General features: G+C 41.1%; 3 protein-coding genes across 4 annotated transcripts; 2 read left to right on the forward strand and 1 right to left on the reverse strand.

Annotated features, from left to right (window-relative positions):
* Positions 1-85: 85 nt before the first annotated feature.
* Positions 86-15,622, forward strand: CG17211 (uncharacterized protein). The gene is made up of 6 exons (NM_135708.2): positions 86-376; positions 10,288-10,911; positions 11,147-11,482; positions 11,550-11,630; positions 11,692-14,139; positions 14,244-15,622. Exons 2-6 carry the CDS (start codon positions 10,824-10,826, stop codon positions 15,353-15,355), a joined length of 4,065 nt encoding a protein of 1,354 aa, NP_609552.1. The 5' UTR covers positions 86-376; positions 10,288-10,823; the 3' UTR covers positions 15,356-15,622.
* A 619-nt stretch (positions 15,623-16,241) lies between these two features.
* rho-6 (rhomboid-6) lies at positions 16,242-19,137 on the reverse strand. Of its 2 annotated transcripts, none has more exons than NM_001298943.1 (4): positions 18,820-19,137; positions 17,018-17,161; positions 16,612-16,781; positions 16,242-16,543 (listed from the first exon to the last, which is right to left on the reverse strand). In NM_001298943.1, the coding sequence occupies exons 1-3, from the start codon at positions 19,063-19,065 to the stop codon at positions 16,671-16,673; spliced, it is 501 nt and encodes a 166-aa protein (NP_001285872.1). In that variant the 5' UTR covers positions 19,066-19,137; the 3' UTR covers positions 16,242-16,543; positions 16,612-16,670. The 2 variants fall into 2 exon arrangements, with proteins under 2 accessions (NP_001285872.1, NP_788038.1); NM_176024.3 differs by having other exon boundaries at positions 16,612-16,791.
* Positions 19,138-23,733: 4,596 nt separating this feature from the next.
* On the forward strand, positions 23,734-26,118 carry Gr33a (Gustatory receptor 33a). Its single transcript, NM_080363.8, has 5 exons — positions 23,734-23,828; positions 23,893-24,329; positions 24,472-24,879; positions 25,366-25,831; positions 25,891-26,118. Exons 1-5 carry the CDS (start codon positions 23,799-23,801, stop codon positions 25,975-25,977), a joined length of 1,428 nt encoding a protein of 475 aa, NP_525102.4. The 5' UTR covers positions 23,734-23,798; the 3' UTR covers positions 25,978-26,118.
* Positions 26,119-26,699: the final 581 nt, after the last annotated feature.

Here is a 26,699-nt window from a genome sequence, read left to right on the forward strand (position 1 = left end):
TCGAACAGAAAAAGAATTCAGTATGCAGACAACTTTCTTCCGAATGCTTTTCTTAAAAGCAACTCGAACTTGTTGCTGAGCCTCAGTTTGAAAACAGCACGCGACGCGTTCAGAACGAGAAAACCATACGCGCAAGGTGGATATAAAAATAATAATAAAAAAAAAACACAATAAATGACTCTTCTTCGAAGACTCAAAGACTAGAAGACACTTCTTGTGGTCAACGATGATCGAACCCTTGAGTGGCAGTGGTGAAGTGCAAGCATAAGCAAACAAACAAATCAATAATAAACTAAGCTGTGGAGTTATATTCAATGCTTTTTTGTTTTTGTGCCCCACAGTTAGAGTGGATATAGGAAAACCTCAGACTGGACAGGTATGTGAACTTGCGGAAAACTCCAGGAATGCATCATTGGGAATTCTTGGTTCGTTCTTGGGGTCGTTGTTGCGGTTCTTTGTGGCCTCGCCGCCAGCTCTTTCCACACTTTGGGCATGCTAAAATTTAATAAGTGTTTTCCTCAAACCGTTTTTCCTGTCGCCTCTTTTTCACGCTTTTTTTTTCTACGTAGCTGTTCTTGTTGTTCAATTCTGTGATGCATTACCGTAGGGGGGGGGGGTGTGGTATATGCAGTTGGCACGTCCCTCTTTGCCGCCACCAACTTGGCAAATTCTTGCGGCACATTTCATTTATCTGTTTCGCTCCCGCTGCCAAAAGCATTTTCCGCGTCGTGTCGTGTTAACGGTATTGTTTACATGGTTAATAGAACCCACCGACTTGGTGGCCAGATAAATAAATACTAGTAGACACACACAAAAACCTACAGCCGGAGCCAAAAGACCATGCTTCAGTGCACTCGTTCTTGCGGCCGCAGAGACAAAAGCAAAATCACACACAATCGAAAGACTCAGGCAACGAACTGACTCCACAGGCAACGATTCCTGTGTGTTGATCTAGGTGTAATGAGTGCGGTAAAACAACATATACATTTTAATTCGTTTCTTGGAAGACTCTAATAATATTATCAAAGATTTCTGCACTTCTTTGCGTATTTATCAAAGCGTAAAGAGAACATGAAAATTCATATTTTATTCAATACAAACGAAAGACTGAGGCAACGAACTTTCTGGTAATAAAAAGTAAATGGTGTATTTATTTAATTGAATTAGAAATGAAATTCCCAACTGTATAATGTTAATCAAGTTATTCCGATTCCCAGCAAATCTATGCTAATTAAATAATGCTTACCAGCTTGCGCAGACCAATTAAAGAAATAGTCGATGACAGTAAAAGAAGCAGCCACCAAATTGCTTATTTATTAGCCAAAAGAAAAGAAAATATCTGGAAACGGCATGCTAATGATGTAAACTAAGCATTTAACTGTTAAGATGCCAGCAGCGGCAGGCAAACATAAAAAGTCGCATCACTGGGGCACACTGTGAGAAAAGCGGGGAGGTTCAATTGGGGCAAGACGAACCCAAGGTAACGCCGACAAAAAAAAAACTTAGGCGACTTCCTAAGACAAATCAAAGCCGTTACAATGGTCGCACAGCCGCAAAAAACGCACTCGGAATTGGAAAACCGGGGAAACCAGAAGGGAGAAGACCGAGAGTGTGGAGATCAAGGGAGAGAATGTAGGTTGCACTGGCTTTAATTACACTGCACAAAAAAGGAGGGTCAACAAATAAAAGATAAATATAACTTAGAAAAAAATCACCGTCGTACAAGTTTTGGGCAAAGTTTGTCCATCCTAAAATGGGAATATAAAATAAGATATTATTATTATTTATTAAATGTAATACTTAGTAAAATAAATCTATCTTTCGGCTTAATACAAATAAATCTTTCAAAATACATTACGTAAGAAAAAATGTGGATTTCTAAGATCTACCTTGTCATTATTATATACTCGTCTTTGTTTCCTGTGTATAAATGTTCAGAGTAATCTTTTGCTACTCAGATACTGACTGTGATGTTGTTCTTACTTTTTTGTTTAAGAAATTACCGTTTTATGTTGACAAAAAGAAGCAAGAAGAAGCAGCTGCGCTAGAAGAAGGAGAACTGGCTTAAGGTTGAGCTGGGAGTTTGAGTTTGTGTTTGGCTTCTGTGTGATTACAGTACCGCTCCTAATGATCATCATTAGATAGCCAAGGGTTTTTTTCTCTTCCATCCAGCTGCTGCGCCGATTCTACTGCTTCTTCTTGCCACTTCTTGGAGCTTGACGTGACGACATGCAATCGCAAAGAAGGTAGAAAGAAGAAGCTATAAGAAGCGGTAGAACAACACCAATAATATTTGATAATGCAAAGCGGAAGCTATAAAACTCGTGTGTAAGACGACATTTTACGTTAGACGGCCATTAAGGCGAGCCAAAAGAGAATTTGCTAATTGCCTGCAATTGAAAATGTTAGTGAAAGAACTCAGGGAGCTAAAGGAAATCTACGAGCTTGGGTACGAAGACGGGAAGAAAGCTTCATTAGGCTATATAATAATGTCTTTAACTGGAAGTCGAAATACACGACAATTATATGGTGCATAAATGACCTATATTCTATGTAAGTCTCAACTTTGAGAAACTGAAGAAAATTTTAAAAATGTTTGTCAAAAATCGTAGAATAATAAATTCATTTTATTCACTTACGCAATTAGTTGTAAAAAATAATAATCTTACCAGAAATTTGTAGAGCCTAGTCGAGTTAATGAGCTTACAAAGCCACTTGATATCTTTAAGGTATCAAAAGAACTTCCTGACTGCCCTTTGGTCATCTCGATAATCTGACCAAAGTGTGGTGTGCCACAAATTCGATTATCAGGGCCGGGAGCTGAGCTTCGACCGCCATCTCAAGGTCGAAAAAAAAAGTATCTTGTATCTGGTATCTGGTATCTAAACTCTCCTTTCAAGTGGAGCGCTGTAGTCCAGCCCACAGTTAGCGCGGCCACATTAGCAACATCTGATATGCCGAATAGCACTGGGCACTTAAGGAGAGGCCCCATTACCCGGCCAAGAACAACAAAAGCTGGCCCGCACGTAATCTGATATTGCAACGGTGAGGCAAGCAGCTGAAAAAGAGTGCACGTATAAAGAAGGCAGCGAAAAAGCAAAAACCAAACCAAACTTAGCCTGGCCATATGAGGAGAATCTCTTTCTTTTGTGTCGCCACTATCCGAATAACATCAGCGAAATACACGGAAAATAAGCAGACTTATGGAAATTAGATATACCTACCCCTATAAAAGGGTGTTGCTGGTCCATATATGAGGTTTATATTATGCAAAATATGGGCTTCGTAATTAATCTATTAGATTGTTGTTTATGTAACCAAACATTTTAGTACCTAGCTTATATATAAATGTATTTTATTTGGACACTTAGGTGTCATTTTTCCCATAGATATTAATACAATTTAATGGGGAGATATAAATTTCCTTTTTATGACCTTTGTTCTATGCTTCAATAAAACGTAAACCCATGTGCTTCCTTGACTTCTGTCGGCACATTTTTTGTAACGCATTGTCAGATTAATTGCCACAGGAGGAGGAATTTTAAAAGCCATCTATTCCCTGCTAATTAACTTCGGACTCCTCACGGCGACGTGCTGCAAGAACAGAGTCGAAGATAAAACATTTTATGGCTCTCTTAGGTGCTTTCCCCACCTGCAGCACGCCCCATTCCAACGCCAGTTGAAGTACAAAATACAAAAACCAAACCCTGGGCCACTCTAAGCCAAAGTCGGGCCTTGGGTTATTTATCAGAGCTGTCAGCGGGCCATAAATTCCGACTTTTGTCACTACCATTTATGGCCTAAAGAGTTAACCAATAAAAAAAAAAAACACAATTGGCTGGCGCAATGCGTTATATAAGCACTATGTCTGCATCTGATCTAACGGTGCTTGGCTCTGGGTTCTTTTGGGGTTCTTTTGGATTCTTTTGGAGTCTCTGGATTTTCTTGGGCTGCCCGGTTTCCTTGTTTACAAGACACCTTGACAAATGTGCCCGGAAAGAGGAAAACATTCGAGACGGAAAAACAACACGAGTCAGAAATTTGCATGGCAACTGAAATGGAAATGGGTGGAGTGAGAAGCAGCCAGGAAAAAGAAAAAAAAACAACAGCGATCACAACTCCATTGCAGTTTTATGGTGCATTGTCTTGCAGCGCTAGAAAGCTGAATAAAAAAAAAAGAAAGGAATCGCCAATTGTAACAAAAGTCAGAACAAGTTTGCCACAAACTCTGGCCGGTCGTTGGCTTTGGCCCACAGAGATGCGCGTGTGATGGAATTATGATCATGTTTCGCGGCACTTATGGAGTTTTCTAAACCACACAATATATGCACTTGCCATGACTTCAAAAACTGGGACACATCTTAAAGATGTGGTCTATACGAATTTAAAGCACGAAGCTTGGTATTTCTTTCAAATTTCGATTTTACTAATTGGTATATATATTTCAAAGATATGAAACCACTTATAACTCCGCAAATAAGTGCCATCTCTAGCAATTGAATTTAGAATTCGCCCAAGGAGTCGCATCTTTAAATTGTGGGAAAAGTAATGCAAGGCAATGGAGCACGTTCCATCTGCTGCATGATTTATGCATTACAAAAATATGAACTCTATATTAATCGCGGCCTGTCATGTTGACAATTTTATTACGCCGTTCTGGCCGCATCACGAATCCGATTATTTAACCTCGAATGGAACCTTTTGTACCTAAAAAACTAGTATAGTAAAGAACCAAAGCAGGGCGACATCAATTTGCCAATAGGTACTTGGGGGTATTAAGAACTTTCGGTTGATTGCTTGGCGCAGTTTCGTTTGTGGATTCGCTGATGGTTTTGGCTTTTGTGAAAGGTGCCATAGCTGGACGACACAAAAAAACCTTTCCCAGTTCTGCAGGTTTTCCGCTCTTATCCATTTGCCACAATCGTGCAGTTTGTTCTAGTTTCATTACAGTGAAGGAGAAGCTAGCTAGTCCGACTCCACTTCACTTGACTTTCACCCGATCCACGTTTAGTTATCTATCTTGCGGGCTGAGGGTTTGGCCAATCCATGTAACTGCCCGATTTTGGACATTCCTAATTAACAAGTTAGCTATTACTTCATTCAACTGCCCGAAAGAGATTCAATTAAAGTTTATGACTAATGGCACGAGGGAAGTTAGTGAATGGGTTAACCCATTGGGGTGCTAGAAAGATAGGGTATATATACAATATATATTTTCGTTGTCCCTCAAAAACCTCTTTAGTTATTCAGAAAACTCACATACCGTCGTGGCTTTAACACCAACATGCGAAATCGCGGCTTCCAGGAATCTGAAATTAACATGACATCTCCGCTGAGGACATGACCATCCGAAGGACCTTCCTCCAAGAGCATTTGCTCTTCGTTCCGCTGCGACACCTCTACCCCTTTTATGCTCGTTTCTGCCTTTTCATTTAACAACTTCCGCTTGGCCAAACAGCGAATAAAATAAAAAAAAAAAGAGGCAAGAACACAGAGCTGCGATCTGTGCAATCGCTGATGATGAGGTGCATAAACGACGCCCATTTATTGAGCCCTCGCGGCTCTAATAACTTTGGATGGGGATCGGGTTGGGGAGTCTCCGACTGCAGATCGACGATCGCGGGCTGGAAAAAAATAAGCGAGGTGGAGCTGGGCCACAGGTGCTCAAGGGGCTAGGTCGAACATGTTTGACGTCCGCTAAATGACAGGTATTTGTCTGCAGCCGAGGGGAACTTTGGATACGTACACCGAGCGAAAAAGATACAGAAAATCTTTACCTAAGAATCCATATGCTATGTATTCCTTTTTTTCAATTTAGAGTTTCAAACATGGCAAATTCTAGAACAGCGGTTTTATGGTACCTATTAAAACTTGACTTATGAAATATATGAAATATATCTTATGCATACCTATTTAATGCACACATTAAATCTTAAAAAAGCGCACCATACTTATTTTTAATTTAAGGAAACGATTGCTTAAATTACTCCTCGTATGTACCAATTGATTAAGTGGCTTCTACTTAACCGAAGCTATTAAGTTTATTACTGGATGATAATGGCTGAATATCCGAAAGGCCAATTAAACAGTTTACAAGCCAATTTTTTTTTTCGTGTGCACCGCCGATATCGAAGTAGTCGCATCAATAGAGTTGGACAGGAAAATTGTTCAAACTCCTTGGTTCTCGACTGCTTTTCATGTACTTGCTGTGTGTTCGCAGCATATTTAATGAGCCACACATGTTGTTCGTTCCTTTTTTTTTTTCGTATTTTTTGTTCAGCTTTTTAAGGCTGAATAGTTTATGCTGGAATCATTTCAATGGCTCGAGTATTGCCAAATTTTTTTTTCTAGCTGTGAAGCTGAGCGTGTTGGCATTTCTTGCCATTATGATGACACGAATTTCACTCTATGATGAAGCCGCACAGACGAGCTCATATATGCAAATGTGCCTATGCTTATTAAAAGCATTACAAATTGCTGAGAAAGAAAGGAGAATAACACTTCAATTCAAGAAATTATATCTATTTGCGATGGAAAATATCTTGACTGGTTGACTGCTCTTTTGTTTGAAAATGATTTTATTGAATACCCAACAATGAAATCATAAGATCCCTTGTCATCTTTAAAGTTCGTTTTGTCGTGCATTCAGACTACAAAGAATGTATAAAACGTGAAGTTTTAGTTTGACGGTTTGAGTAACACGATCAGCGATCCCACTTTTGCTGACTAGTGTAGTCATGCTCACGTTTCAATTCTCAATGATCGCTTATTGACTCGCACTGACTTCGATTTCTATTCGCGTTCCGTGTTCTAAGACAATTTGCAAAAGTGAAAATAGGCCCAGATCTGAATCTGAATCGCGGGCGCGTTATTTCGCTTTCCATTCAATCCAATGCCCACTTTCCGTAGCTACCCATTGTTATTAGATATTTTGCCTGGCCGAGATTTACATAATCCTAAGTGCTAGTTGTGCTAGCCACGATCGCTCGATCGGTGAAAGTTGTTACAAATTATAAGTTTAGAATGCGCCCAAAAATATGCCCAGTAGTAGTCAAACAAAAAAACAAAGGCCAGATCCATAGATCTGGGATCTCGAGTGGAAAACAACTCAAGACTTTGGCGTTTGGCTTTTCGCCTTTCACAAATCAACGTCCAAATATGGAGGGAGTGCTCTCCATCGCCTTCCCGAAAAGTCAGATGCGGATAAATAAATCTGTCAGTGGGGCGTTGCTACTGTGTCAAATGGTCGGAGTGGCCAACAAAGTATCTATCAGATGCGAATGCTCAATACCCAATTTTATTGTTGCCGAATCGATGTCACGGCTACAGTTCGACTTGGCGCTCTTTTCTGGCTCAAATCGAGAATTTATTGTCGGCCAAGTGGTTTTTGGGGCGATTCGATTCGGAACAGTCGAACTAGTCAATTGGGTTGATTTCTTTGGCTAAACACCATCATGTGTGTGTGTGTCTTCAGTTTTGCTAAATACTCATGTTACACTCGGCTGAGAAGCTGTTATACACTTCATTTAATTTTCAGTTTGAAGTGGAATATATTTTAGAGCTTCCAATGAGCTGATTTTTGCATTGCATGTGCCATACCATGAAATTTCAATCGTATTTTGAATAGCATTGTTAACAGTAACTTTATACATAGAAGACATAGCATACCGGATCAACTTTTAAAATCCATTTTATAACTTTTGAACTTTTGAAGGGGAAATTTTTAGAACTGTAATGAATGCCTGATTTTCATTGATCACTCTGGTATTTTTATCATTTACAGTTCTTGGCTAGATTCAGCTTTCAAAACCATTGTAATTCTTTACAAACTCAACCAACTGGGTTAGTGAAACCGAAACTCTAAAAACTTTTAATTTCTTCGAAAACCGAATTAACTGGGTTGATGAAACCGCGCGAACGACTTCATTGTGATTAACTAATCGAGCAATCAGGGTCTTTTAATCTCAACACTTTCGCTCAAAAAGCCCGGTGGCAGTCTAATAAATGACTTGATTAATTTGGCGCAGTGTATGCTGCTCGGTGCGAAATACAAAATAAAAAGGGGTAAATAAATAAATAAAGCTGTGTCTGGGCGTAATTGCTTGGCCCCATTATAGAGGTTCTTGTGCTGGACACCTGAGTGGCATTTGCTCCCACAGCCTCGCTTTCTTTCGCTTTGGTTCGCTTTGGCTTGGTCTGGTTTTGTCTTTGGCCATGTAATTACAGTAATTTATTTATGAGGCGACTGGGCTTACACACGTTCTGAATATGGCAGAATCACCATAGAATTGCTTGATATTATCTGCGAGTGCGTGGAAAAGTATGGAATTATGTTTGGCCCCCATTGGCAAATTGCTTACGGAAAATGTGTAATTAAGCTGGTGATTTTCACCAACTGAAATTTGTAGGTCCTAGGGCAAACTCTGCGATAGAGAGATTTCTTCATGATCCACTCCCCCCCCCCCACCATCACTCAGGTTGCCGCCAGTAATTTCAGTGTTCTAAGCCTCCATTTTCATGGCCAAGTACACGGAGACTGGCATGCAAATGAGGCACAGGCCACAAGTGGCACTCAATTAAAAGCAGAGTCAACCGCAACAAAATAAAAGTCAACTGCAGCTGATTTATTGTGTGAAACTGAAATTCAACTGCCTCGTCGTATTCGGGGTGACTTCTGCTCGTTTTCGTGGCTCGTGAAAGTTTCTCTAGCATAGATCTCCCGAGGAGCGCCAGTCAGATATAATGACTTGATTAAAAGTTGTCATGAGAACCAACTGCCAACTAAATTGTGCAAGGCCAAGAAGCAGACCCACCAGTCCGGTATGCAAACGGAGCTCCAATTAAGCGAAGAAGCTCTCCCCATTGGAGATTTGGTTCCTGCAGAGATCACTGGGGGTATGGCCCCTGGATGGGTTCTCCTGACTCTAGTAAATATTTCAAATGAATCTTTTGGCTTGAAAGCTAACATGGAAACAAGTAGATGTATCTATATTAGATATGTTAGATATATAGATATTAATAGAAGTCTAGCATCGTTTCTTAAACTTAAATACATATAAATTACATTGAAGTTCTTAACCATGAACAAGATGTTTTTAATTACTTGTAGTTAGTTAGTTACACATTTAGTGAGGGTATCAAATCCTTCTCTATCATGGAGCCAAAAAATCTGCCCGGTTCTTTCCAGACTTTTCGTTTCCATTTGCATGCCAGTGAGTTTTCGCTGCTAATCACGTTCTTAATGAAAGTGGCTGCAGTGGCCAGTTCGGAGTGCTCCGTCCAACAGCGACAATGTCGTTGTGGTTTGTTGTTAGTTGTAAGTTGTGTGTTGTGTGTTGTTAGTTGGCTTTTGGCTCTGGCCTGTTGGCCATTGGAGTGGGGGTCGATGGTTCTTGGAGAACTCGGTGGCCAGCAGTCTGGCCAGTCAGTCGGTGGATCTTTCCCTGGCAATGACCGCCATTCGCCGGGCTTTATTTGATTTTCATGTTTGTTTGGCTGTTTTCCAGTTGCTGCGTTTGCATGCAACTCGCGTCTGGCTTTCTGGCTTTCCGGACTCCGAGGAGTGTGAAGTGGACGCTTCTTCAGACCAGTTCTTGCTTTGAGTATTATTATTTATGACTGCGACTTAGTATCGCTGCCCCCAGCCCCATCCCCTGTGTATTTCTGTGTATTTATTGATGGATTTTGGCAGCATTTGCGTTTGGCCCATTTCCGTGCGCCAATTTATGCCAAACTCTCGAAGTGCAGTGCAGATAAACAAAGCGATAAAGTTGTGTGAAATTATTGGGGAATTAAGTTGGAAACTCTGAAAGTTCTGTTTCGTGTTCAGCTGCTTTTCGCTGAAAGTTTATGGCATTGAGGCGAAAGATTGAACTAAGCAAGGGCTTAACATAGAGGGAAATTCATTTGTTGTTTTAATACTGTTAAGGTAAAGCAGTTCTATTAATCATCGTAAAGAGGCTTAGTTGTTTAGGATGATTATTTCATTTCTGCCTATGTTTGATACCAGATAATACCCTTTGAATTTGTCTTTCATACAAATATAAATTAGACTGTAATAACTCAAGTTACTACCCGCGTGCCTTCTTACTTAATCTCAATCTTCACAATGCCGCGCACATCGTGTAGTACGCATGTCGATTTGGCTCGGTGGAAAAGCTTATTCAAATGAAGTTGTTTGAACCGGCAACCTGTTGCATAGTTTCGCTAACATTATTCAACAACGTAGCACCACTCACTAATGACCAGCACTTACCCACATCTCCGTCTTTCTCCATATCTTTGCAGCTGTGAGGCGAACAAATTTTCCTTTTTTGCCGCCCGTCTGTGGATTTATATATATATACACATATATATGGTTCATTAAAAGTGTGGCAGAACTTTGGCACTGGCGACAAGTAACGAGCGACGACGACCTGTGGCAATGCTCCAGCAAATTGTGCGGGTAATTTCCAGCTCGTTTTAATTTGCTCCAAGTCGCAGCCAAATGGTCATGCGCACCGTTGGCCGTCGCTGTCATTCGAAAGTTGCCGCTGCGTGACACACATTTGCGGAGCATTAGAAGCATTCGACTCCACATCTGGCAGACACGTTGGAGCTCTGCCCTGCCGCATCAGCTGGGATACTAATATACACACCTATATATTTATATATATACGTGGGTATACCCAAGAGGTAACACAACAACCAGGGGGTACCAAACTCTGCTCGGACCTGGCCCAAGTCCAAAGTCGCCTCTGTTGCATTATTCATGCTCTTCGGCGGCATCTACGTCCACTTCTACGCAACGGAACCGGGAACGGGAACAAAATTCACGAACGAAGATGACGCTGCGCTTAGTCAGCATATTATCGGCGGCATTACTACTCCTATGGCCCGCACAGCTGGATGCATTTATCACACCGAACACAGGTGAGTTCGGGGCCAGCGGATAATGTCTGTGAAATGTGTGGCATTGGGTGAGATGGTTGCATCTCTGCAGCGGAAAAGAGTTAATATAGTGGAAAATGGTATGAATCCATTAGTCGTGCTATAGAAAGCTTAGTGCAAAGCCCAAAATCAAACTATTTCAAAAAGAAGTTTAGCGACTTACAGCTATTAATTTACTATTTATACTTATTTCATATTTGTTGCAATAAATCATTAGGCTGCCATCACAATGGCACTTGGTTTGCGGACAAATCGGTGGTGCCCAGCATGGAGAAGTGTCTGAATTGCCAGTGTAACCGAAAGACACTAGTGTGTCGCCTGAAAGTGTGTCCCGAAATGCCAATGCCACCGCCCCGAGGCTGTGTGGTCGTCCAAAAGAAGAGCTCCTGCTGTCCGTATCTTTCCTGCGCAAGATTGGATGCATTCTACAAGATACCCACCAAGCGTCGCATCATCGCGTATCTGGATCACTACGAAAGGGAGTCCATCGATCGGGTGGTCAACGATAATATGCTGCAGAGGCGTTCAGATGATTCCGATACGGATTTGTTTGGTATACAACACAATTGACAATTGATAAAAATAAAGATTCTAAAGTTCATTTTGTATTTTGTATACAGTTTGTGTGAAAAATGGAACTGTCTACAAGTCGGGATCTGCCATGTCATCTTCAAATTTGTGCAGCTACTGCTATTGCATAGGTATGATTAAAAATTAAATAATATATTTTTTATATAAATAATTTCCTTTTTTACCCAATAGGTGGCACCGAGAAGTGTGTGAAGCCAAAATGCATGCTGCCCGTTGAGGGCTGTAAGCCCATCTTTGTGGACTCCACCTGTTGTCCCGTAAGATACGATTGCAGTAGCAAAACGTCGGGAAAATCCTCTCAGGAGGTGCGCTACAGGAAGACCTCGAACAAGCACTTCCTGCGCATGTCACAGCGCCTGCAGCGCAATCGAGGCTGCACTGTAGGTGCCCAGTTCTACGCAGAGGGTCAGAAGATGCGATCGGATGCGGACAAGCCATGCGACATATGCTTCTGTATCCGGGGAACCAGGCGTTGTGCACCCAAGAAGTGCTCGCCGGCACTGAAGAACTGCATTCCAGTGGTGCCGAAGGGTCAGTGCTGTCCATCGAGTTACGACTGTGGCAGTCAGCGGGATTATCGTAGATCCCACAACTCCAGACAGTTCAATCTGTATAATATGCTGTTTGGCAAGGAGGAACCGGAGCAACAGGGGACAGCTTTAATTCCGCAGAATTCCATGGCCGAGAGGTATCCACACGATCGTCATCCGACGAGAGCTACTCTGGGCAATCCCCTGGAGGTCAGTAGTGAAAAGAGCATTATGGACACACTTCGCGAAGGCCTTGAGTTCATAGATGGTAATAACAACAAAATGTTGGCCAATAATTTGGATCTTGTGGGCATAAGAACCACCCAGGCACCGCCTTTGATGAGAACTGAATCCAGTGAGGAGGTGAGCAGTACAACGGCACTAAGTTTTCTGGATTTGTTACTGGGTCCCAATACGGAAACAACGAGTCACGAAGAAATAAGACAACCGGAATCGACGACGGCCAAAAACACACTCTCCTGGATGGATATACTCTTGGGTCCGGATGAAGAGGAACTGGGCCCCAAAACAGAAGCCTATTTGGAGACTAGTACTACTCTGAATCAACCGGATGAGTTCAATCCTTCAACTAACAGCATTAAACGCATTGCCGAGGACTTTGATGAGCAATTGGACAATGGCGAAATGGCTGTGGGTGAACTGCCGGCGGAGGCCCAACAAATTGGTATCGCAAATGCTGGAATTTGGCCAACACCAGCCACAGAAGTAATGCCTCCTCCGAAAGAGGAACCAAGTCTATTCAATGTCCTGATAGATGGCTTGTCTGGCATACTCGAAGAACCACTCAATCAAACAGCAAGCTCCACAAGTACCACAACTACCACTGAGAAACCCACTAATCTGCCTGCACCACCCATGTTTCGACCACTGCCAAGTGGCAAGCCCGTTCACACGCGAATCAATTCCAAGCTGGCGAATCTCACAGTGACGCCGCCCATGTTGGTGGTGACTAGCAAATATGGTCAACCGGTGACCCATCGGACGGCAAATAAGAGGGTCAATGCAACCACTAGTTCTACAATAGCCAAAAGCACCGATAAACCAAGTACGAGCACCACCCAGCAAACCAAAGTAGATAGCACGATTAAAACCACAGCAACGCCTAGTACGACGGTGAAACCCAAGCCGAGGACCACTAGAAAAACTATTACTACTTCAAAACCAACTACTCCAAAACCTACAACTCCGAAAACTACAACTTCGAAACCTACAACTCCAAAAATTACAACTCCAAAACCTACAACGCCAAAACCTTCAACAACAAAGACCACAACTCCAAAGTCATCTTCTGCAAAACCCGCACTCCCACCGAAATCCACAACTCAAAGACCCACAACTCCGATACCTTCCACTCCGGCACCCACAACTACAACAACCAGCACCACCAGCACCACAACAAAACCCACATTACGCACCACCAGCAAGTCAAAATTTAAGCCAAAACCCAAACCCTATGTTACTAGTACTCCAAAACCGTTGGTGATCGAAACAAATCCGAGTATCTTGGAGGCTGAGCCACTGGACATCAATGGTGAACCCACACTGCCTCCCAGTCTTCCCAACCTAAAGATTATACCATTCCTTCCAACCGATGCTGTGGATACGGTTCCCAAGGAGCAGTATCCCACCAACTTCTATCAGCAGAAAGTGGCTTCCGATAAGATGGATGTGGTTGGCTATGATACCATGGATGACACGGTGGCTCTATACTCACAATCCCAGCCGGATCAGGCTGCCTACAAGTACAAGTTCAACGTGGAAGTGCCAGCGGTGGAATCTGCTCCAGAACCAGTGGTCCATGTGGGTGGGAAATACGAAGGAAGTGCGGCCTACGTCAACTTTGACTTCGAAAGTCCTGTGGTGCCACCTCCGCACAATGGATTCTCACCACCCACCGAAACGGAGGGCGGATTTATGCCCAAGGAACCGCTGGTTATCGATGGTGAAATCCTTCAGGAGCACGTCACCTCGAGTGGCATCGGCGGCCCAGTTGATAACTTCCATGTGACACAGCACATTATCGACATCACAACCTCGGGCGCACAGGAAAATGATACTGCTTCAATAGGTGAGTTGAAGTTTTTAGAACTTTAACAAGCTTGTATATTCTTGCACCGCACTGAATTTGAGAGATTTATCTAAAAATGTCCACTTGGTTTTGCCCTTTTACAGAAATCACTACACCCGACCCCTTCAAAGATGTCATACACACAGAACCGTCGCCCAATCTCGATGAACTAATCGTTGACAAGGCGAACAAAAAGCCGATTGAAGAGCATATCGAGACCGTCACTTACAGTGTTAGCAACTCAACAGCCTCCTCCATATCGTCATCCACAAGCGGCACAACCAGCACAACCAGCACATCCACGTCGACGACAACGGAAAAGGAAGCCCCCTTGATAGATAAATATGAAATCAATAAATTGGATAAGCTCTTGGATGAGCTGCTCGGTATGGAGTTGTCCGAAGAGGATGCAGCAAGCAGGACAGTGCCTGCATTTAAGCAACTGCCTACGGCAACGCCAACGATAGCAAAATCAACAACAGCAGCAACAGCAACTGCAGCAGATGCGAGTGCAACAGCAGCAACAGCAACTGCAGCAATTGCATCAAGCACGGCTGCAACATCGACCTCTGGTCGGCCAACAGTGACGACACGTGCTCCGGCCAAAAAGGGAAACGGCAAAACGAAAAACAAACAGACCAGCGGCAATAGACGCAAAGTCCAGAGTGGCACGCGACGCCAGAGTACACCGGCAACCACTCGATCCCCGCCAGCAGCGACATCAACGGCATCAACTGCGTCAACAACCGCGGGGCTTGCCACAACAACGGGGAGCACTCTGCATCCATTTTTAAACTCACCGTTCGACAAATTACCCTTCATGGATACCAGCTATGAGGTAAGACCGCACAGATTGCAACCGCAGCAACAGCAGCAGCAGCAAGCACCGCAGCAACATGAGCAGCCACCGCAGCAGCAATTCCACCATTACCAGCATGCAACGCGACCGCCGACAGCAGCCCCATCAGCAGCGTCATCATCCCCGGAGGATGTGCACCAGGATTCAGGTTCTGGTTCGGTTGAGCGGACTGGTGGAGGCGGACTGGTGGGTGGACTTCCGGGTGGCGATGATCCGCTTGGTCAGTTGAAATTGGCTGGCTGCAACATATACGGACGCATGTATCGGGTGGGTCGGATTATTGTGGAGCTATCCAGCCAGTGCCTGGAATGCAAATGCACCGAGGTGGGCGTCAAGTGCGGCCCATTAGACTGTTAATTTAGATATCCCCCCCCCCCTACGATTGTAATCCCCCCAGGAAGTCTGTAGCGGTTAAGTTTCAGTTTGTAGCAGTAGCTTTTAGTTCGTATTGTACTACAGGGTAGTTTAGGCCTTCTCAAGACCCTAAGTTGTATTATAGAAAAAAATGATTAATATATTTAAAACTTAGCATGGCATTTATAACATACAATAATTAAGGCTATAATTAAATAAGAAGTACACGAAATATATTTAATAAAACTAACAAATAAATTATCAAAATCTAAAGTCTTTGTTTTGAATTATTACACTTTATTATTTATTTTGATGAAAAGTCAAACAACAACCAACAAATTGGTTTATAAATATTGATCGCATTTCAACCTTGTGACAAATAACAAATTGCTAGTTTGGGGAAATGTTTCTACGAATTGTGTTGAATTTAATTGCACATCAAGATCATTATGGAATCCATGAGTTTAAATTAAACATTCCTGTCTGCGTCAGCATTAATTGGCCAAAGCCAATCGATGAGTAATTAATAAATTCTATACAGACTTATTCAGTTAGCAAGTATAGGCCAATTAAATGTGTGGCGAGTGAAGAGCACAAAAAACAAGCCATAAAACATGGCCCACCCTTTCTTTATGAGGTGTAAATTTAATGTTTATTCATAACACCGAAATTAAACATTAACCACGACGATAGAATAATAATTTTCAATGGATTTTGCGACCAAATAAAAGACAGTCCACACAGGAAATATTTATTTAGGGACTGTTGGATTGTCAGAATATTAAATAGTCTAAGAAGTTGTTGAACTTTTTGCAGGTTTAATAATCAGACATTAATTGCGTTTAATGATTGATCTTTATCGGCTATAAGATAAAAGTCTTTCATGACTGCCTTCAATTTGTTTTAAAACGTATTTTTCACTATGATATAAATATAATATATATTTGAATGGAACTATCTTATTTGAGACTAAAAGTAAATGGCCTTTTGATTGGCTGGCTGCAGGCGTCGATAGACGATGAAACCGCACAGAATTCCGGCCACGCCCCCTCCAATATGCGCCTCCAGACTGGTGCGCGGATTGCGATTGTGATTGTGGCAAAAGTGGTAAGTTGTAAAGCCCACATCGCTGAGTAACAATATCAGCAGGGAGGCGATGCGGGCAAAGCGGTGCGACAATTGCGAAAAGTTCTGTTCGACAAAGTAGGGATCGTGTAAACATTAAATCAAAATTAAATTGCGGTTTCCAGCTGACTGACCAGAACCAGGTGCGGCACATGACTTCCCAGCATGGCGTAGACCCCAGCGGAGGCACCCATCAGATGGAGATGGGGCTGCAGCCAGGCATTGGCCAGCGAACCAGCGACGCCACCCACCATATAGACCACGGCCAGACGCCAGTGACCCTGCTCCACTTCCAGGCAGATACCTATAAAGCACTGGCAGAGACATTAACCTTCTTAGTAACACAATGCAACAACAGGTGGCTAGCGACAGGATGTGACTATCGAATTACTGCCAACTACTAAGTGCTTTATGGCATTTAAACGAGCAGTTTAGGAAATATTAAAGTCGTTGCTTCACAAAGTGAATCTCTATAGCTACTTTAACTTTGTTGATTCGAACTATTGTTTAGAGTTCATTAGGTCAAAGTTGGGTACTCACCTGAAAGCAAATGTTGAGAGACAGATGCCAGTAATCGGAATGGAGCAGCATATAGGTCAGTAGGCGCCAGTACTCGACGTTCCATTCCGGTTTGAAGATCAGTACTTTTTGCATACACTCACTAGCTATCCAGTGCAAAGATATCTGGTAATGAGCAAAGAAGATTACATTGCACCATACTGCATGGAACTTGAAAAAATTTAGAGCAACATATATTTAGGGTAGTTATCTGACACTTTATGTAATAACATACTTTGGTAGAATATTTGGAATTTGAATATAGCTTATTCACAAGCAAAATTAGAATTTTATGTACAAGTGTAGTAAAGTAATGCAATTCATGATAACTTCTTCTTGTTAAGAATTAAACTCAGGCAAGTGGCAGTTTTCGATTGAAATCGTGAGAAGTAAGTTGTCTTCGCCATAACGAAGCAATCCCAACTTTGCTGAACAGTGTCATGGTAACTGGCTGTCACTTTCGCTCAATCGATCGACACTTGGCCAACTGCAAAGTGCGAGTGTTGAGTTGAGATGCCGCACAATGCGCGCCGCATGAGTTGACAGCAGCCGCAGAAACACGGCGGTGACACCAAATCGGTGCAACATGCATCCCGATCCCACCAAATATGACAAATGCCAGAGCTCCAAGTTGCAGCACTCGATCAATCCGATGACTAAAATGGCAATATTGCTAAATCGGACGACTAAGCGACGCGTTCGATTGTGTAATCATTATCGATTTCTGGGTTGGGCCAAACAATAAAACCTTTCAAATCACCGATCTGCATTACTAAGTGTGCAGAGTGTGTAATGAAGGTATGCAGTCAGGTATTAATTAATGAGTTTCAAATTAAATAGGCCACACTTGTGGGACTTTGTTTCGAAGACAATTTCCCAGGGGCCAATTGGCAATTAAGCGGTTGAGCACTTGATAGAAGAAAAAACAAATGACCAACTTAAAATGGCTAATTTGTCTTATAATATGTTGCCCAAACACAACTTTTATTCACGTTAAATAACTAAAAATCGAAAAGTAATTGTATCAAAGGACAAATTTATCAGTGATGTCTAAATAAAACCTCTTAAAACACATTCATTTTGTCTGTTTGTTGTGCATTTTGATTGAATGGATTGGTGTAATATATCACTTATTTTCCGCTTAGTTAAAACCGCAATAAATCCGCATACGTAAACTATTGAAAAAATTTTCCAGTGAATGAAAATTCATATGAATTGAAAAGCAATTATTTACGAAGCACTCACACAATGGCACCATACACGGATAAACAAAACAAAAGCAAACGAAATGTTTTGTTTAAAACAAATCAAGTAAAAAGATTCTTATTAAGATGCGGGAGTATAAACAAACACATTGTAGATCACTTATGTTAGCTTTTTTTTTAGCTAAACATGAGTAAGAAATTAAGAGCTTATCAGTTCAAAGTTCATAATATTTTGTTGAATATAAAATTCTTTAAACTCTGTTTTTATATTTGTGATTAATATTTTAAAATTCGTTTCACATTAAGGAATTCATAACTCAATTAATTTAACATTGATAAGCACCGCCGTAGTCATCACATATAGTTTCACCTTTGACACATTCACAGGTAATTTATTAGCCTACGTAATTTCTTATCTGACGGAGGGCTTTTCATCTATACACATCGTATATAGATGATTTTCTGAATTGAACACACGCATCACAAAATCACTCATACGCCACGTTGACGGGCAGACAAAAAAGGAAAACACAAAATAATAGAGAATCGAACAAGTGGAGCAACTGCATAAAATCGAACCTGCACAAAACTCATCAGCAAAATAAACCAGGGCACCCGCCACAATCGCTTCCTCCTCACATGGCCCACGTCAATGGTTCGTGTCAGGTCATCAATGAATTTCTTGTGCGATTCCGCACTGAATGCGACACTCGCCGGATTGCCATCCGAATCCGTGGAATTCTCCGGCAGCAGCAGGAGCCTGACATCCTTGACGCAATTGTTATTACTTTCACTGGCACCATTGCTCTCCACTTGGGCAGACATAATGCGATTCGAAGTCGGCGGCGACAACCGATGCACGGAACGTTGAACGCGCGACTAGGCCGAGTGGGTGATTGTTCTTTCAAATGCCCCACGATCCATTCCGATCCGATCGAATCACGCCGGTTGCCTACAACATCATTGCGAGCATTGTGCTAATACAGTGATTTTGGGACTTTCAGAAGCATGCTTTTAGGCGGCCTACGGTTTTTGTCTCGACTGCATCTTATTTTAAGAAAAATCTTGAGATCACTTCAAGATATTATTTTCTTTATTACGAAATTGGTAGTTATTATGTATAATATGTTTTGAAACTTTTTTATAGAACGATTTACAGGGAATAAGTTTGAATAAATTGTATGACAGATAGCTGGTGCCGCGAGGCGCTACAAAATATTGGACGTCACCAGTGCAGCAGGACGAGGTTCAGGACCAGGATACGGCAGTGACAGTGGAGCTTCATTTAGCGACCACATGTTGGTAGGGTAGGTAGGTAGTTAGTGTTGTTGGCGCGTAATCTCATTGATTACATTTTGTTACATTTAGGATAATATTATAAATAATTATTGTACATTATTAGTCATTGTGTCATTGTGATGTTAATTTCTTACATTTTACACTTACAATAACAATTACAACTGAAATATAATTTAAATACCACCATTTCCTACATAGAATTTTCTCTTATTTTAAAAACATTTCCTTGGCATTTGACATTTTGGTGCGGGCGATGTTGCACGCAGGTTGCAGCAACAATTCCGAGGAGCAAACACAAACACAGAAATGTGGTGAGAAGCACTCGCTCTCTTGGCAGTAGCGATTAAGCTTTCAGAGAGAGCTTTTTTTTACTCATTTCAAAGTTTATGCTTTAACAAAAAAGAGACAATTTGTAGCAGTCTTCTCATTCTCGGTTTTTTTTCGGTTTTTCTTCTCCTAAAGATTTATCTTGATGATTTCAACAGCTGTTTTACATTATCAGAATGAAAATATTGCGATCGCATACATAAGCATGTACAATAAGCCATGATTCCAATTACAAGACTATATTATAATTGAAACACAAATTTAATAGTTCCGAAATGTTTTAAAAAATAAGAAAAAATTAAACCTACGAAATGGGTGTGTTGTAATTGTAATTGTTATTGTGTTTTGAATTTTACCTAGTATAAAAACAAAATCCACAAATCTTGTTTTTCAATCCTCTTTACCAAACCGTTCGCAAATTCAACTGCAAGTGAAAGTGCAAGAGGAAAATTTCTCTCTCTCTTTCGTTTGGCAGCAGGCGTCTCTTTCTACGTTGGACACGTGGTGGGCGTGGGCGTGGGCGTTGATGGTGGGAGGCGACTGTCAACACCGAATGCTTGGTTATGAATGGCTTTTAATGAAATATTTATGTAACAAGCAATAAAGAGCACTTTTGGCTTCTCGGCGGATGCGAAAGAGATGGCAGCATTGCGAAATAGAAATGTCGAAAGAGAGGGGGGGATGCACAAGAGCGTTGGAAATAATTGTTTGGCTAGTTAAGTTTGACGCTACGTTGAACTAAGATAAAGCAAACACATAAACGAGGAAACACACACTTGGCACAACACACAACCGTGGACACACAAATAGCAGTGGTTTGTTAAATTTTGCTAGTGAAATGTAACTTAATTACATGATGTCAATTTTCATTTTACTACGTTGTGTATAAACAATATAAATATTTTATCATTTTCTCGCCTTACACCATCTTAATTCTTAATTCTCTGACTTAAACAGCAACTGAACTTGCACGCATTTTTCTCAGTGCTTGTCGTAAACTTCCTTTGCTGGTTGTGTTGCCAGAAGTCATTAACAGTCAACGGCTACGTGCCACAAAAGTGGGAGATACACCCTATAAACGGCAAACTGACAAATGCGGCAAGGCCGAAGGAAAGCAAGAAAGTTGGCTACTAAGCCAGACCCCAGGCACATATCCCGGCTGATGTGTCTGATATGTCTGTGCTGCTTTATTTGTGCGGATCACGTGGCTAGACAATCATTTAAAGAAAATATTGGGTTTCGAAGTTTAAAGCCAGCCTCATCTCAAGATTAATATGATGGAGAAACAATATTTTGATTACTTGTATTTTAATCAGCACTTAGGACTTATCAAATGATGAAACTCTTATGTTGCAAGTAAGCGAAACACTTTAGCAGGCCAGCATTTCCCCAAGGACATAATTTCGAGGCCAGCCCACTTGGCCCGTTTCGCCTCGAACAGGACCAAGATGTTCCACTTTAGCAGCACCCAAATCCCAAATGCCAAGAATCCTAACAGCTAACTTACGGAAGCAGAAAACGTTTAGGCAAATCTTTCGACCAAAATCTTGGGCAAACAAGCTCATTACAGAGCGGCAAAATACAAAAATAAGCTGAAAGCCAAAATAAGTCGGGGGGAAAATTGTGAGCGAGGCAACTAAGTGTGCCACATGATTGAGTGACTTGCTGGCAGGCATTCCAGACCCAAAAGGGGCTGGGTGCAAAGGGGGCGTGGCAGACTTTGAAGACCATTACGGTCGCAGTTTATGACCGCAATTTTATTGATACCGCCAAGGGGAGCGAGTACAAAATAAAATAAAGCAACCCAAATCGGTTAAATCGGAGAAGCCCCAAGGAATCCCAATGGATTGCCGGCTATAAAGCGCAGTGGGAACAACTTGTCGAGAGAGAGATTTTGCCTGGAATGCTGGGCGGTTTTTATTAAGGACACCAAAGGCAATAACAATCACTACCGAGCACTACAATAAACTAATCTAATGTGCGCATCAAATTTGCATGCTTCAACTCGGCGGCGTTTTAAAAGACTTTCCCGGAAAAGCCTCGCACCACGACATGGAGCGAATAACGACATTCGGGAAGAACATGCTCCATAGGCAAATATTAACCAGCTTCACTTCATTGGCTTAGCATGTGTGTACAAGATAGAGATGGGTTCATAAAGAATTATAATATAATATATATACATTTGTAAGTCTGAAAATGTATTTCTTAAATATATATCATTTGTTTAATAACTAACAACAAACAATACGGTTTCATCTTTTGTCTGTAATATACTACATGCATATCTTTTATGGACATCGAGTCGAATGAGTAATTTTTTTAAAAACCAAATTTTTGTTAAATACATAAACTTATAAAATATAAAACATTTATAATAAATGAATAAATAGATATAAACAGTTCTTTAAAATAATTTGATAGTAAGTATACCGTAGTTTTTTGTTTCTGGCTAACTAGTCGTATAAGTGATATTCTTGAACGAAAAAGTTTAGTTTCAGCTTTGTAGGCATATATATTAATGGTATTTCGGCTAATAATAAACCAAAATAATTTATTAATTACATGTAGCTTCCGTTGCGTGCCCATAATTGGCCATCTCTAAGACATGTAGAACCGATGATTTTGCGGTCTATTGGGCGTGCATGAGCATAAGTAAGATGCACAGGATGTTTGTCCGTCGCTCTACACGAAAGTCCTTTCCTGCCGTCGCCGGATCCCCTTGGTCAAAAATATATGTGTGAGTGCGTGTGCATGAATGTTGGTTGGTGCGTGCCTCCGATGCAAACTCAATTATTTACTAAGTGGGCCAAAAGGCATCCAGCAGGCGGGAAAATCACCTTACACTCACCCAGTGCCGTCTTGTTTTAGTTGTAACTGTTGTAAGTCCCTTTCCAACCCGCGCTGTATGCCCAACCAACTCTGGGGAAATTTGCATTTTATCATCTTATGGTTTTGGCCCGCTTTCCTTTACCTTTCTGCGTCCCTTGTCGCCAGTTATTGCTGCCAGTAAGGGCTTTGCTTTTAATTGGTTTTCTTAGGCGAGAAACGTCTTAGCTAGTTGGCAACTCGAAGGGGGAAATCTTATTGCCGGTGTTGTCTTACATAGTTGTTAATTTACTGCTAGGCGGCACTAACTTATAATTGTTTAATTAGCAAGTAAAATAAGGGGAAAATATGTGGAAATTATTAGATTTCAAGGACTCAACACAAAGACGATATTATCATGGGTGTTTGAGTATCCTGGGAATTTGCATATGGCACTTCAATATTAAATAAATAAATGAAACGGAAGGCCGTGGAAGTAATTTAATTTGTAAACTATTTAGTTAAGGATAACCTATATTTTTTGTAATTCTTTCTGTACTAGTTAAAACCTTATTTTGCAAAGTTATTTTGTATTATTTAGTTTTATAAATTAAATCTACTATTGAAACCAATAATTTTCAGTGTGAACTAGTAATATTAATAATCAATACATTAGCGGATCAAACGCTAAAGCACTTAAAAAAATTATGTCTTCAAACTTTTCCTCTTTTATTAAGTTAAAAAATGGTATAGAACTTATTTTTAAATCTACCAAGAAGTGAATTTCTTGAATTTATTAAAAACATTTCGTCAGTGAGTTCTTTATATATTAACTTCCCAGCCTTTTATTTATGGCTCACTCATTTCTCAGGGTGCACAGTTCACATTTAATAAGCTAAAAGCATTTTAGGCTTCCCCTCCGAAGATATTTATCTTAACCATATGCGCATTATTTTCCCCCGCCGCTGCGTATAAGCGTTTTCATTATGCCAACAATCGAGTGAGTACATAGGGAAAATGGAAACCCTTTTGGAACACCAATCGACCGACAAACTAGTGGCAGTTCACAGAGAAAAGTTATATGGAAAAGTTATCAAACGGAGTAGCGAGTAAATTCCAGCAATATGATTCAAATTATGAATTGGTTTTCAATGGTAAAAATTAAGAAAATGCTCGTAATTACCGTGCATTCTAATCACATAATTCTTTAAAAATTAGGTCATAGGCCTCATTCCACTGAATCGCCAGCAATCGGAAACTAACTTCATACTCGACTACGCCATGATGTGCATTGTGCCCATCTTCTATGTGGCTTGCTATCTTCTCATAAATCTTAGCCACATTATTGGCCTCTGTTTACTGGACTCTTGCAATAGTGTTTGCAAGCTGAGCAGCCATCTCTTTATGCATTTGGGCGCATTTCTATATCTGACCATCACCCTGCTGTCACTTTATCGCCGAAAGGAGTTTTTCCAGCAGTTTGATGCGAGACTTAATGACATTGATGCAGTTATCCAGAAATGCCAGCGGGTGGCGGAAATGGACAAGGTGAAGGTTACTGCGGTGAAACACAGTGTGGCCTATCACTTCACCTGGCTTTTCCTATTCTGCGTTTTCACCTTTGCCCTTTACTATGACGTCAGATCTTTGTACTTGTGAGTATGCCGTTCAAATATACTAAAGATTAAAGAACTAAATTGTTGCCGAACTACAATAATTATTACTTAAATTGCAATATTTTTGCCATATCCTAATCATTGGTAGTTGAATTTTAAAGCCCAAATTGTCTCGTTCTAGGACCTTCGGCAATCTCGCCTTCATTCCGTTCATGGTGTCCAGTTTCCCATATTTGGCCGGCAGCATCATTCAGGGTGAGTTCATCTATCACGTGTCGGTCATCTCGCAGCGCTTCGAGCAGATTAACATGCTGCTGGAGAAGATTAACCAGGAGGCGCGCCATCGCCACGCACCCCTTACCGTGTTCGATATCGAGAGCGAGGGCAAAAAGGAGCGGAAGACCGTTACACCGATTACGGTCATGGACGGCAGGACGACGACAGGATTTGGCAATGAGAACAAGTTCGCCGGCGAAATGAAGCGCCAGGAGGGGCAACAAAAGAACGACGATGACGATTTGGACACCAGCAACGACGAGGACGAGGATGACTTTGATTATGACAATGCCACCATCGCGGAAAATACTGGGTAAGGGGAAAAAGCGAATTGGCGGCCATGGTTTTGGCCAACAAAAAATGGTTTGATTAATGGTTATGTTTGTTGTTTAGCTACCTTAATATATGCATTTTCATTTATGCATTTTTGAATTTATTTGTCAGCAGGCGAATCAAAATAGTGTCAACATAAAATAATGAATTAAGTTATATATAAAGCACTAATGAGCTTCAAAAGTGGTAATAGAAGTGTGCAATTAAGAATTTCATTGCCTAAGCCAAAGTCAACCTCGAAATGTTTATTATCTATATTTTTATGACTTTTTTATAACTTATTTATTTACTAAATTTAATTACTTTGCGAAGCAAAAACATGTTCAAACTTTTCGGTTTTCCCATGGTTTCTGCACACAAAAAAGGTTTGATTAATTTATGGCTTTTTAATATGTATTTTTTTGCCAACACATTATTAAAAGGAAAAATATTTTAAAAAAAATGTAATAACTTCATTGTAATTTAGAAACACATCGGAAGCCAATTTACCAGATCTCTTCAAGCTGCATGATAAAATCCTGGCGCTCAGCGTGATTACAAACGGCGAGTTTGGACCACAGTGTGTACCCTATATGGCGGCCTGCTTTGTGGTGAGCATCTTTGGCATTTTCCTGGAGACCAAGGTCAACTTCATTGTGGGCGGCAAGAGTCGACTGCTGGACTATATGACCTATTTGTACGTGATTTGGAGCTTCACCACCATGATGGTGGCCTACATAGTGCTTCGACTATGCTGCAATGCCAACAATCATTCCAAACAATCGGCGATGATTGTCCATGAGATTATGCAAAAGAAACCGGCATTTATGTTGAGCAACGATCTGTTCTACAACAAAATGAAGTCATTCACACTGCAGTTTCTTCACTGGGAGGGTTTCTTTCAATTCAACGGCGTGGGATTGTTTGCTCTGGACTACACATTCATTTTCTCGGTAAGTTTCAGAGTGCTTACTTTAGTTTTTTTTTAATAATTAAGAGCGTCCATTTTCAGACTGTAAGTGCAGCCACATCCTATTTAATTGTCCTGCTGCAGTTTGACATGACTGCAATTTTGCGCAACGAGGGGCTAATGTCATAAAAGTTCCCGTCGAACTCGATTAAATTGAATTTTTTGAAGCCCTTTCATGCGAATAAGAAAAAAGAACTTGAAAAAGTCGACCACAAAACACACTTGCGATAAAAAAGCTTATTTCTTAAATCATAAATGTTTTTATTGTGTATAAAAGAAAAAAAAAGCATTTTAAGCAATTATCTTTAACACTCATTTTAACAAGCGCTCAATGAAATCATTATTGATGTTTACCAAGCGTAAATCTTATTTCCAATATAATTAAATGGACAATTTGCAACACGTTTTTGGCGCTTATCAGTCAATTGCTGGCTCATAAATCACTCATCCAAGGACATTTTCCGAGAGTAACCAAAGCGAGATGCGGAAAATCCGCAGGAGGCGAACGATGGCTCCAGTCAGCACCCGCGTGGTAATCACATCAGCCAAAACTCCGTGAAGCTTGCAAAAGGGCAGGAGTAGAGGACAGCTACACAGGGTTTCTAATGCAATTTCTATCAAATGTCAATTGAAACCCGATTTGCCAGTCATCAGTCAGGGCCTCTATTCCACGCCCAGTCCACAGTTTGTGGCCAGCGAACGGAAGTCGCGGGATTCGTGGAAAAGTGAAAACGGGAACGAGGAAGGATGCTCGACGGCAGAAAAAGAAGGACATGAAGCAATTTCCGCTTTCAATCACGTTTAGTGCACCGGAAATGTGTGCAGAAATATGTTTCTTCTCCCATTTTCCT

Source organism: Drosophila melanogaster, chromosome 2L, assembly GCF_000001215.4.
Source record: "Drosophila melanogaster chromosome 2L".
NCBI lineage: Eukaryota > Metazoa > Arthropoda > Insecta > Diptera > Drosophilidae > Drosophila > Drosophila melanogaster.

Coding starts and splice junctions, on each gene's coding strand:
- CG17211 (NM_135708.2), top strand. CDS start 10,824: ATGACGCTGCGCTTAGTCAGCATATTATCGGCGGCATTACTACTCCTA. Junction 10,912..11,146: donor ATTTATCACACCGAACACAG/GTGAGTTCGGGG, acceptor ATAAATCATTAG/GCTGCCATCACAATGGCACT. Junction 11,631..11,691: donor CAGCTACTGCTATTGCATAG/GTATGATTAAAA, acceptor TTTACCCAATAG/GTGGCACCGAGAAGTGTGTG.
- rho-6 (NM_176024.3), bottom strand. CDS start 19,065: ATGTCTGCCCAAGTGGAGAGCAATGGTGCCAGTGAAAGTAATAACAAT. Junction 16,792..17,017: donor CTCTCAACATTTGCTTTCAG/GTGAGTACCCAA, acceptor TGTCTCTGCCAG/TGCTTTATAGGTATCTGCCT. Junction 16,544..16,611: donor ATGTGCCGCACCTGGTTCTG/GTCAGTCAGCTG, acceptor TTTGTCGAACAG/AACTTTTCGCAATTGTCGCA.
- Gr33a (NM_080363.8), top strand. CDS start 23,799: ATGATTCAAATTATGAATTGGTTTTCAATG. Junction 24,330..24,471: donor GACGTCAGATCTTTGTACTT/GTGAGTATGCCG, acceptor GTCTCGTTCTAG/GACCTTCGGCAATCTCGCCT. Junction 25,832..25,890: donor ACTACACATTCATTTTCTCG/GTAAGTTTCAGA, acceptor GTCCATTTTCAG/ACTGTAAGTGCAGCCACATC.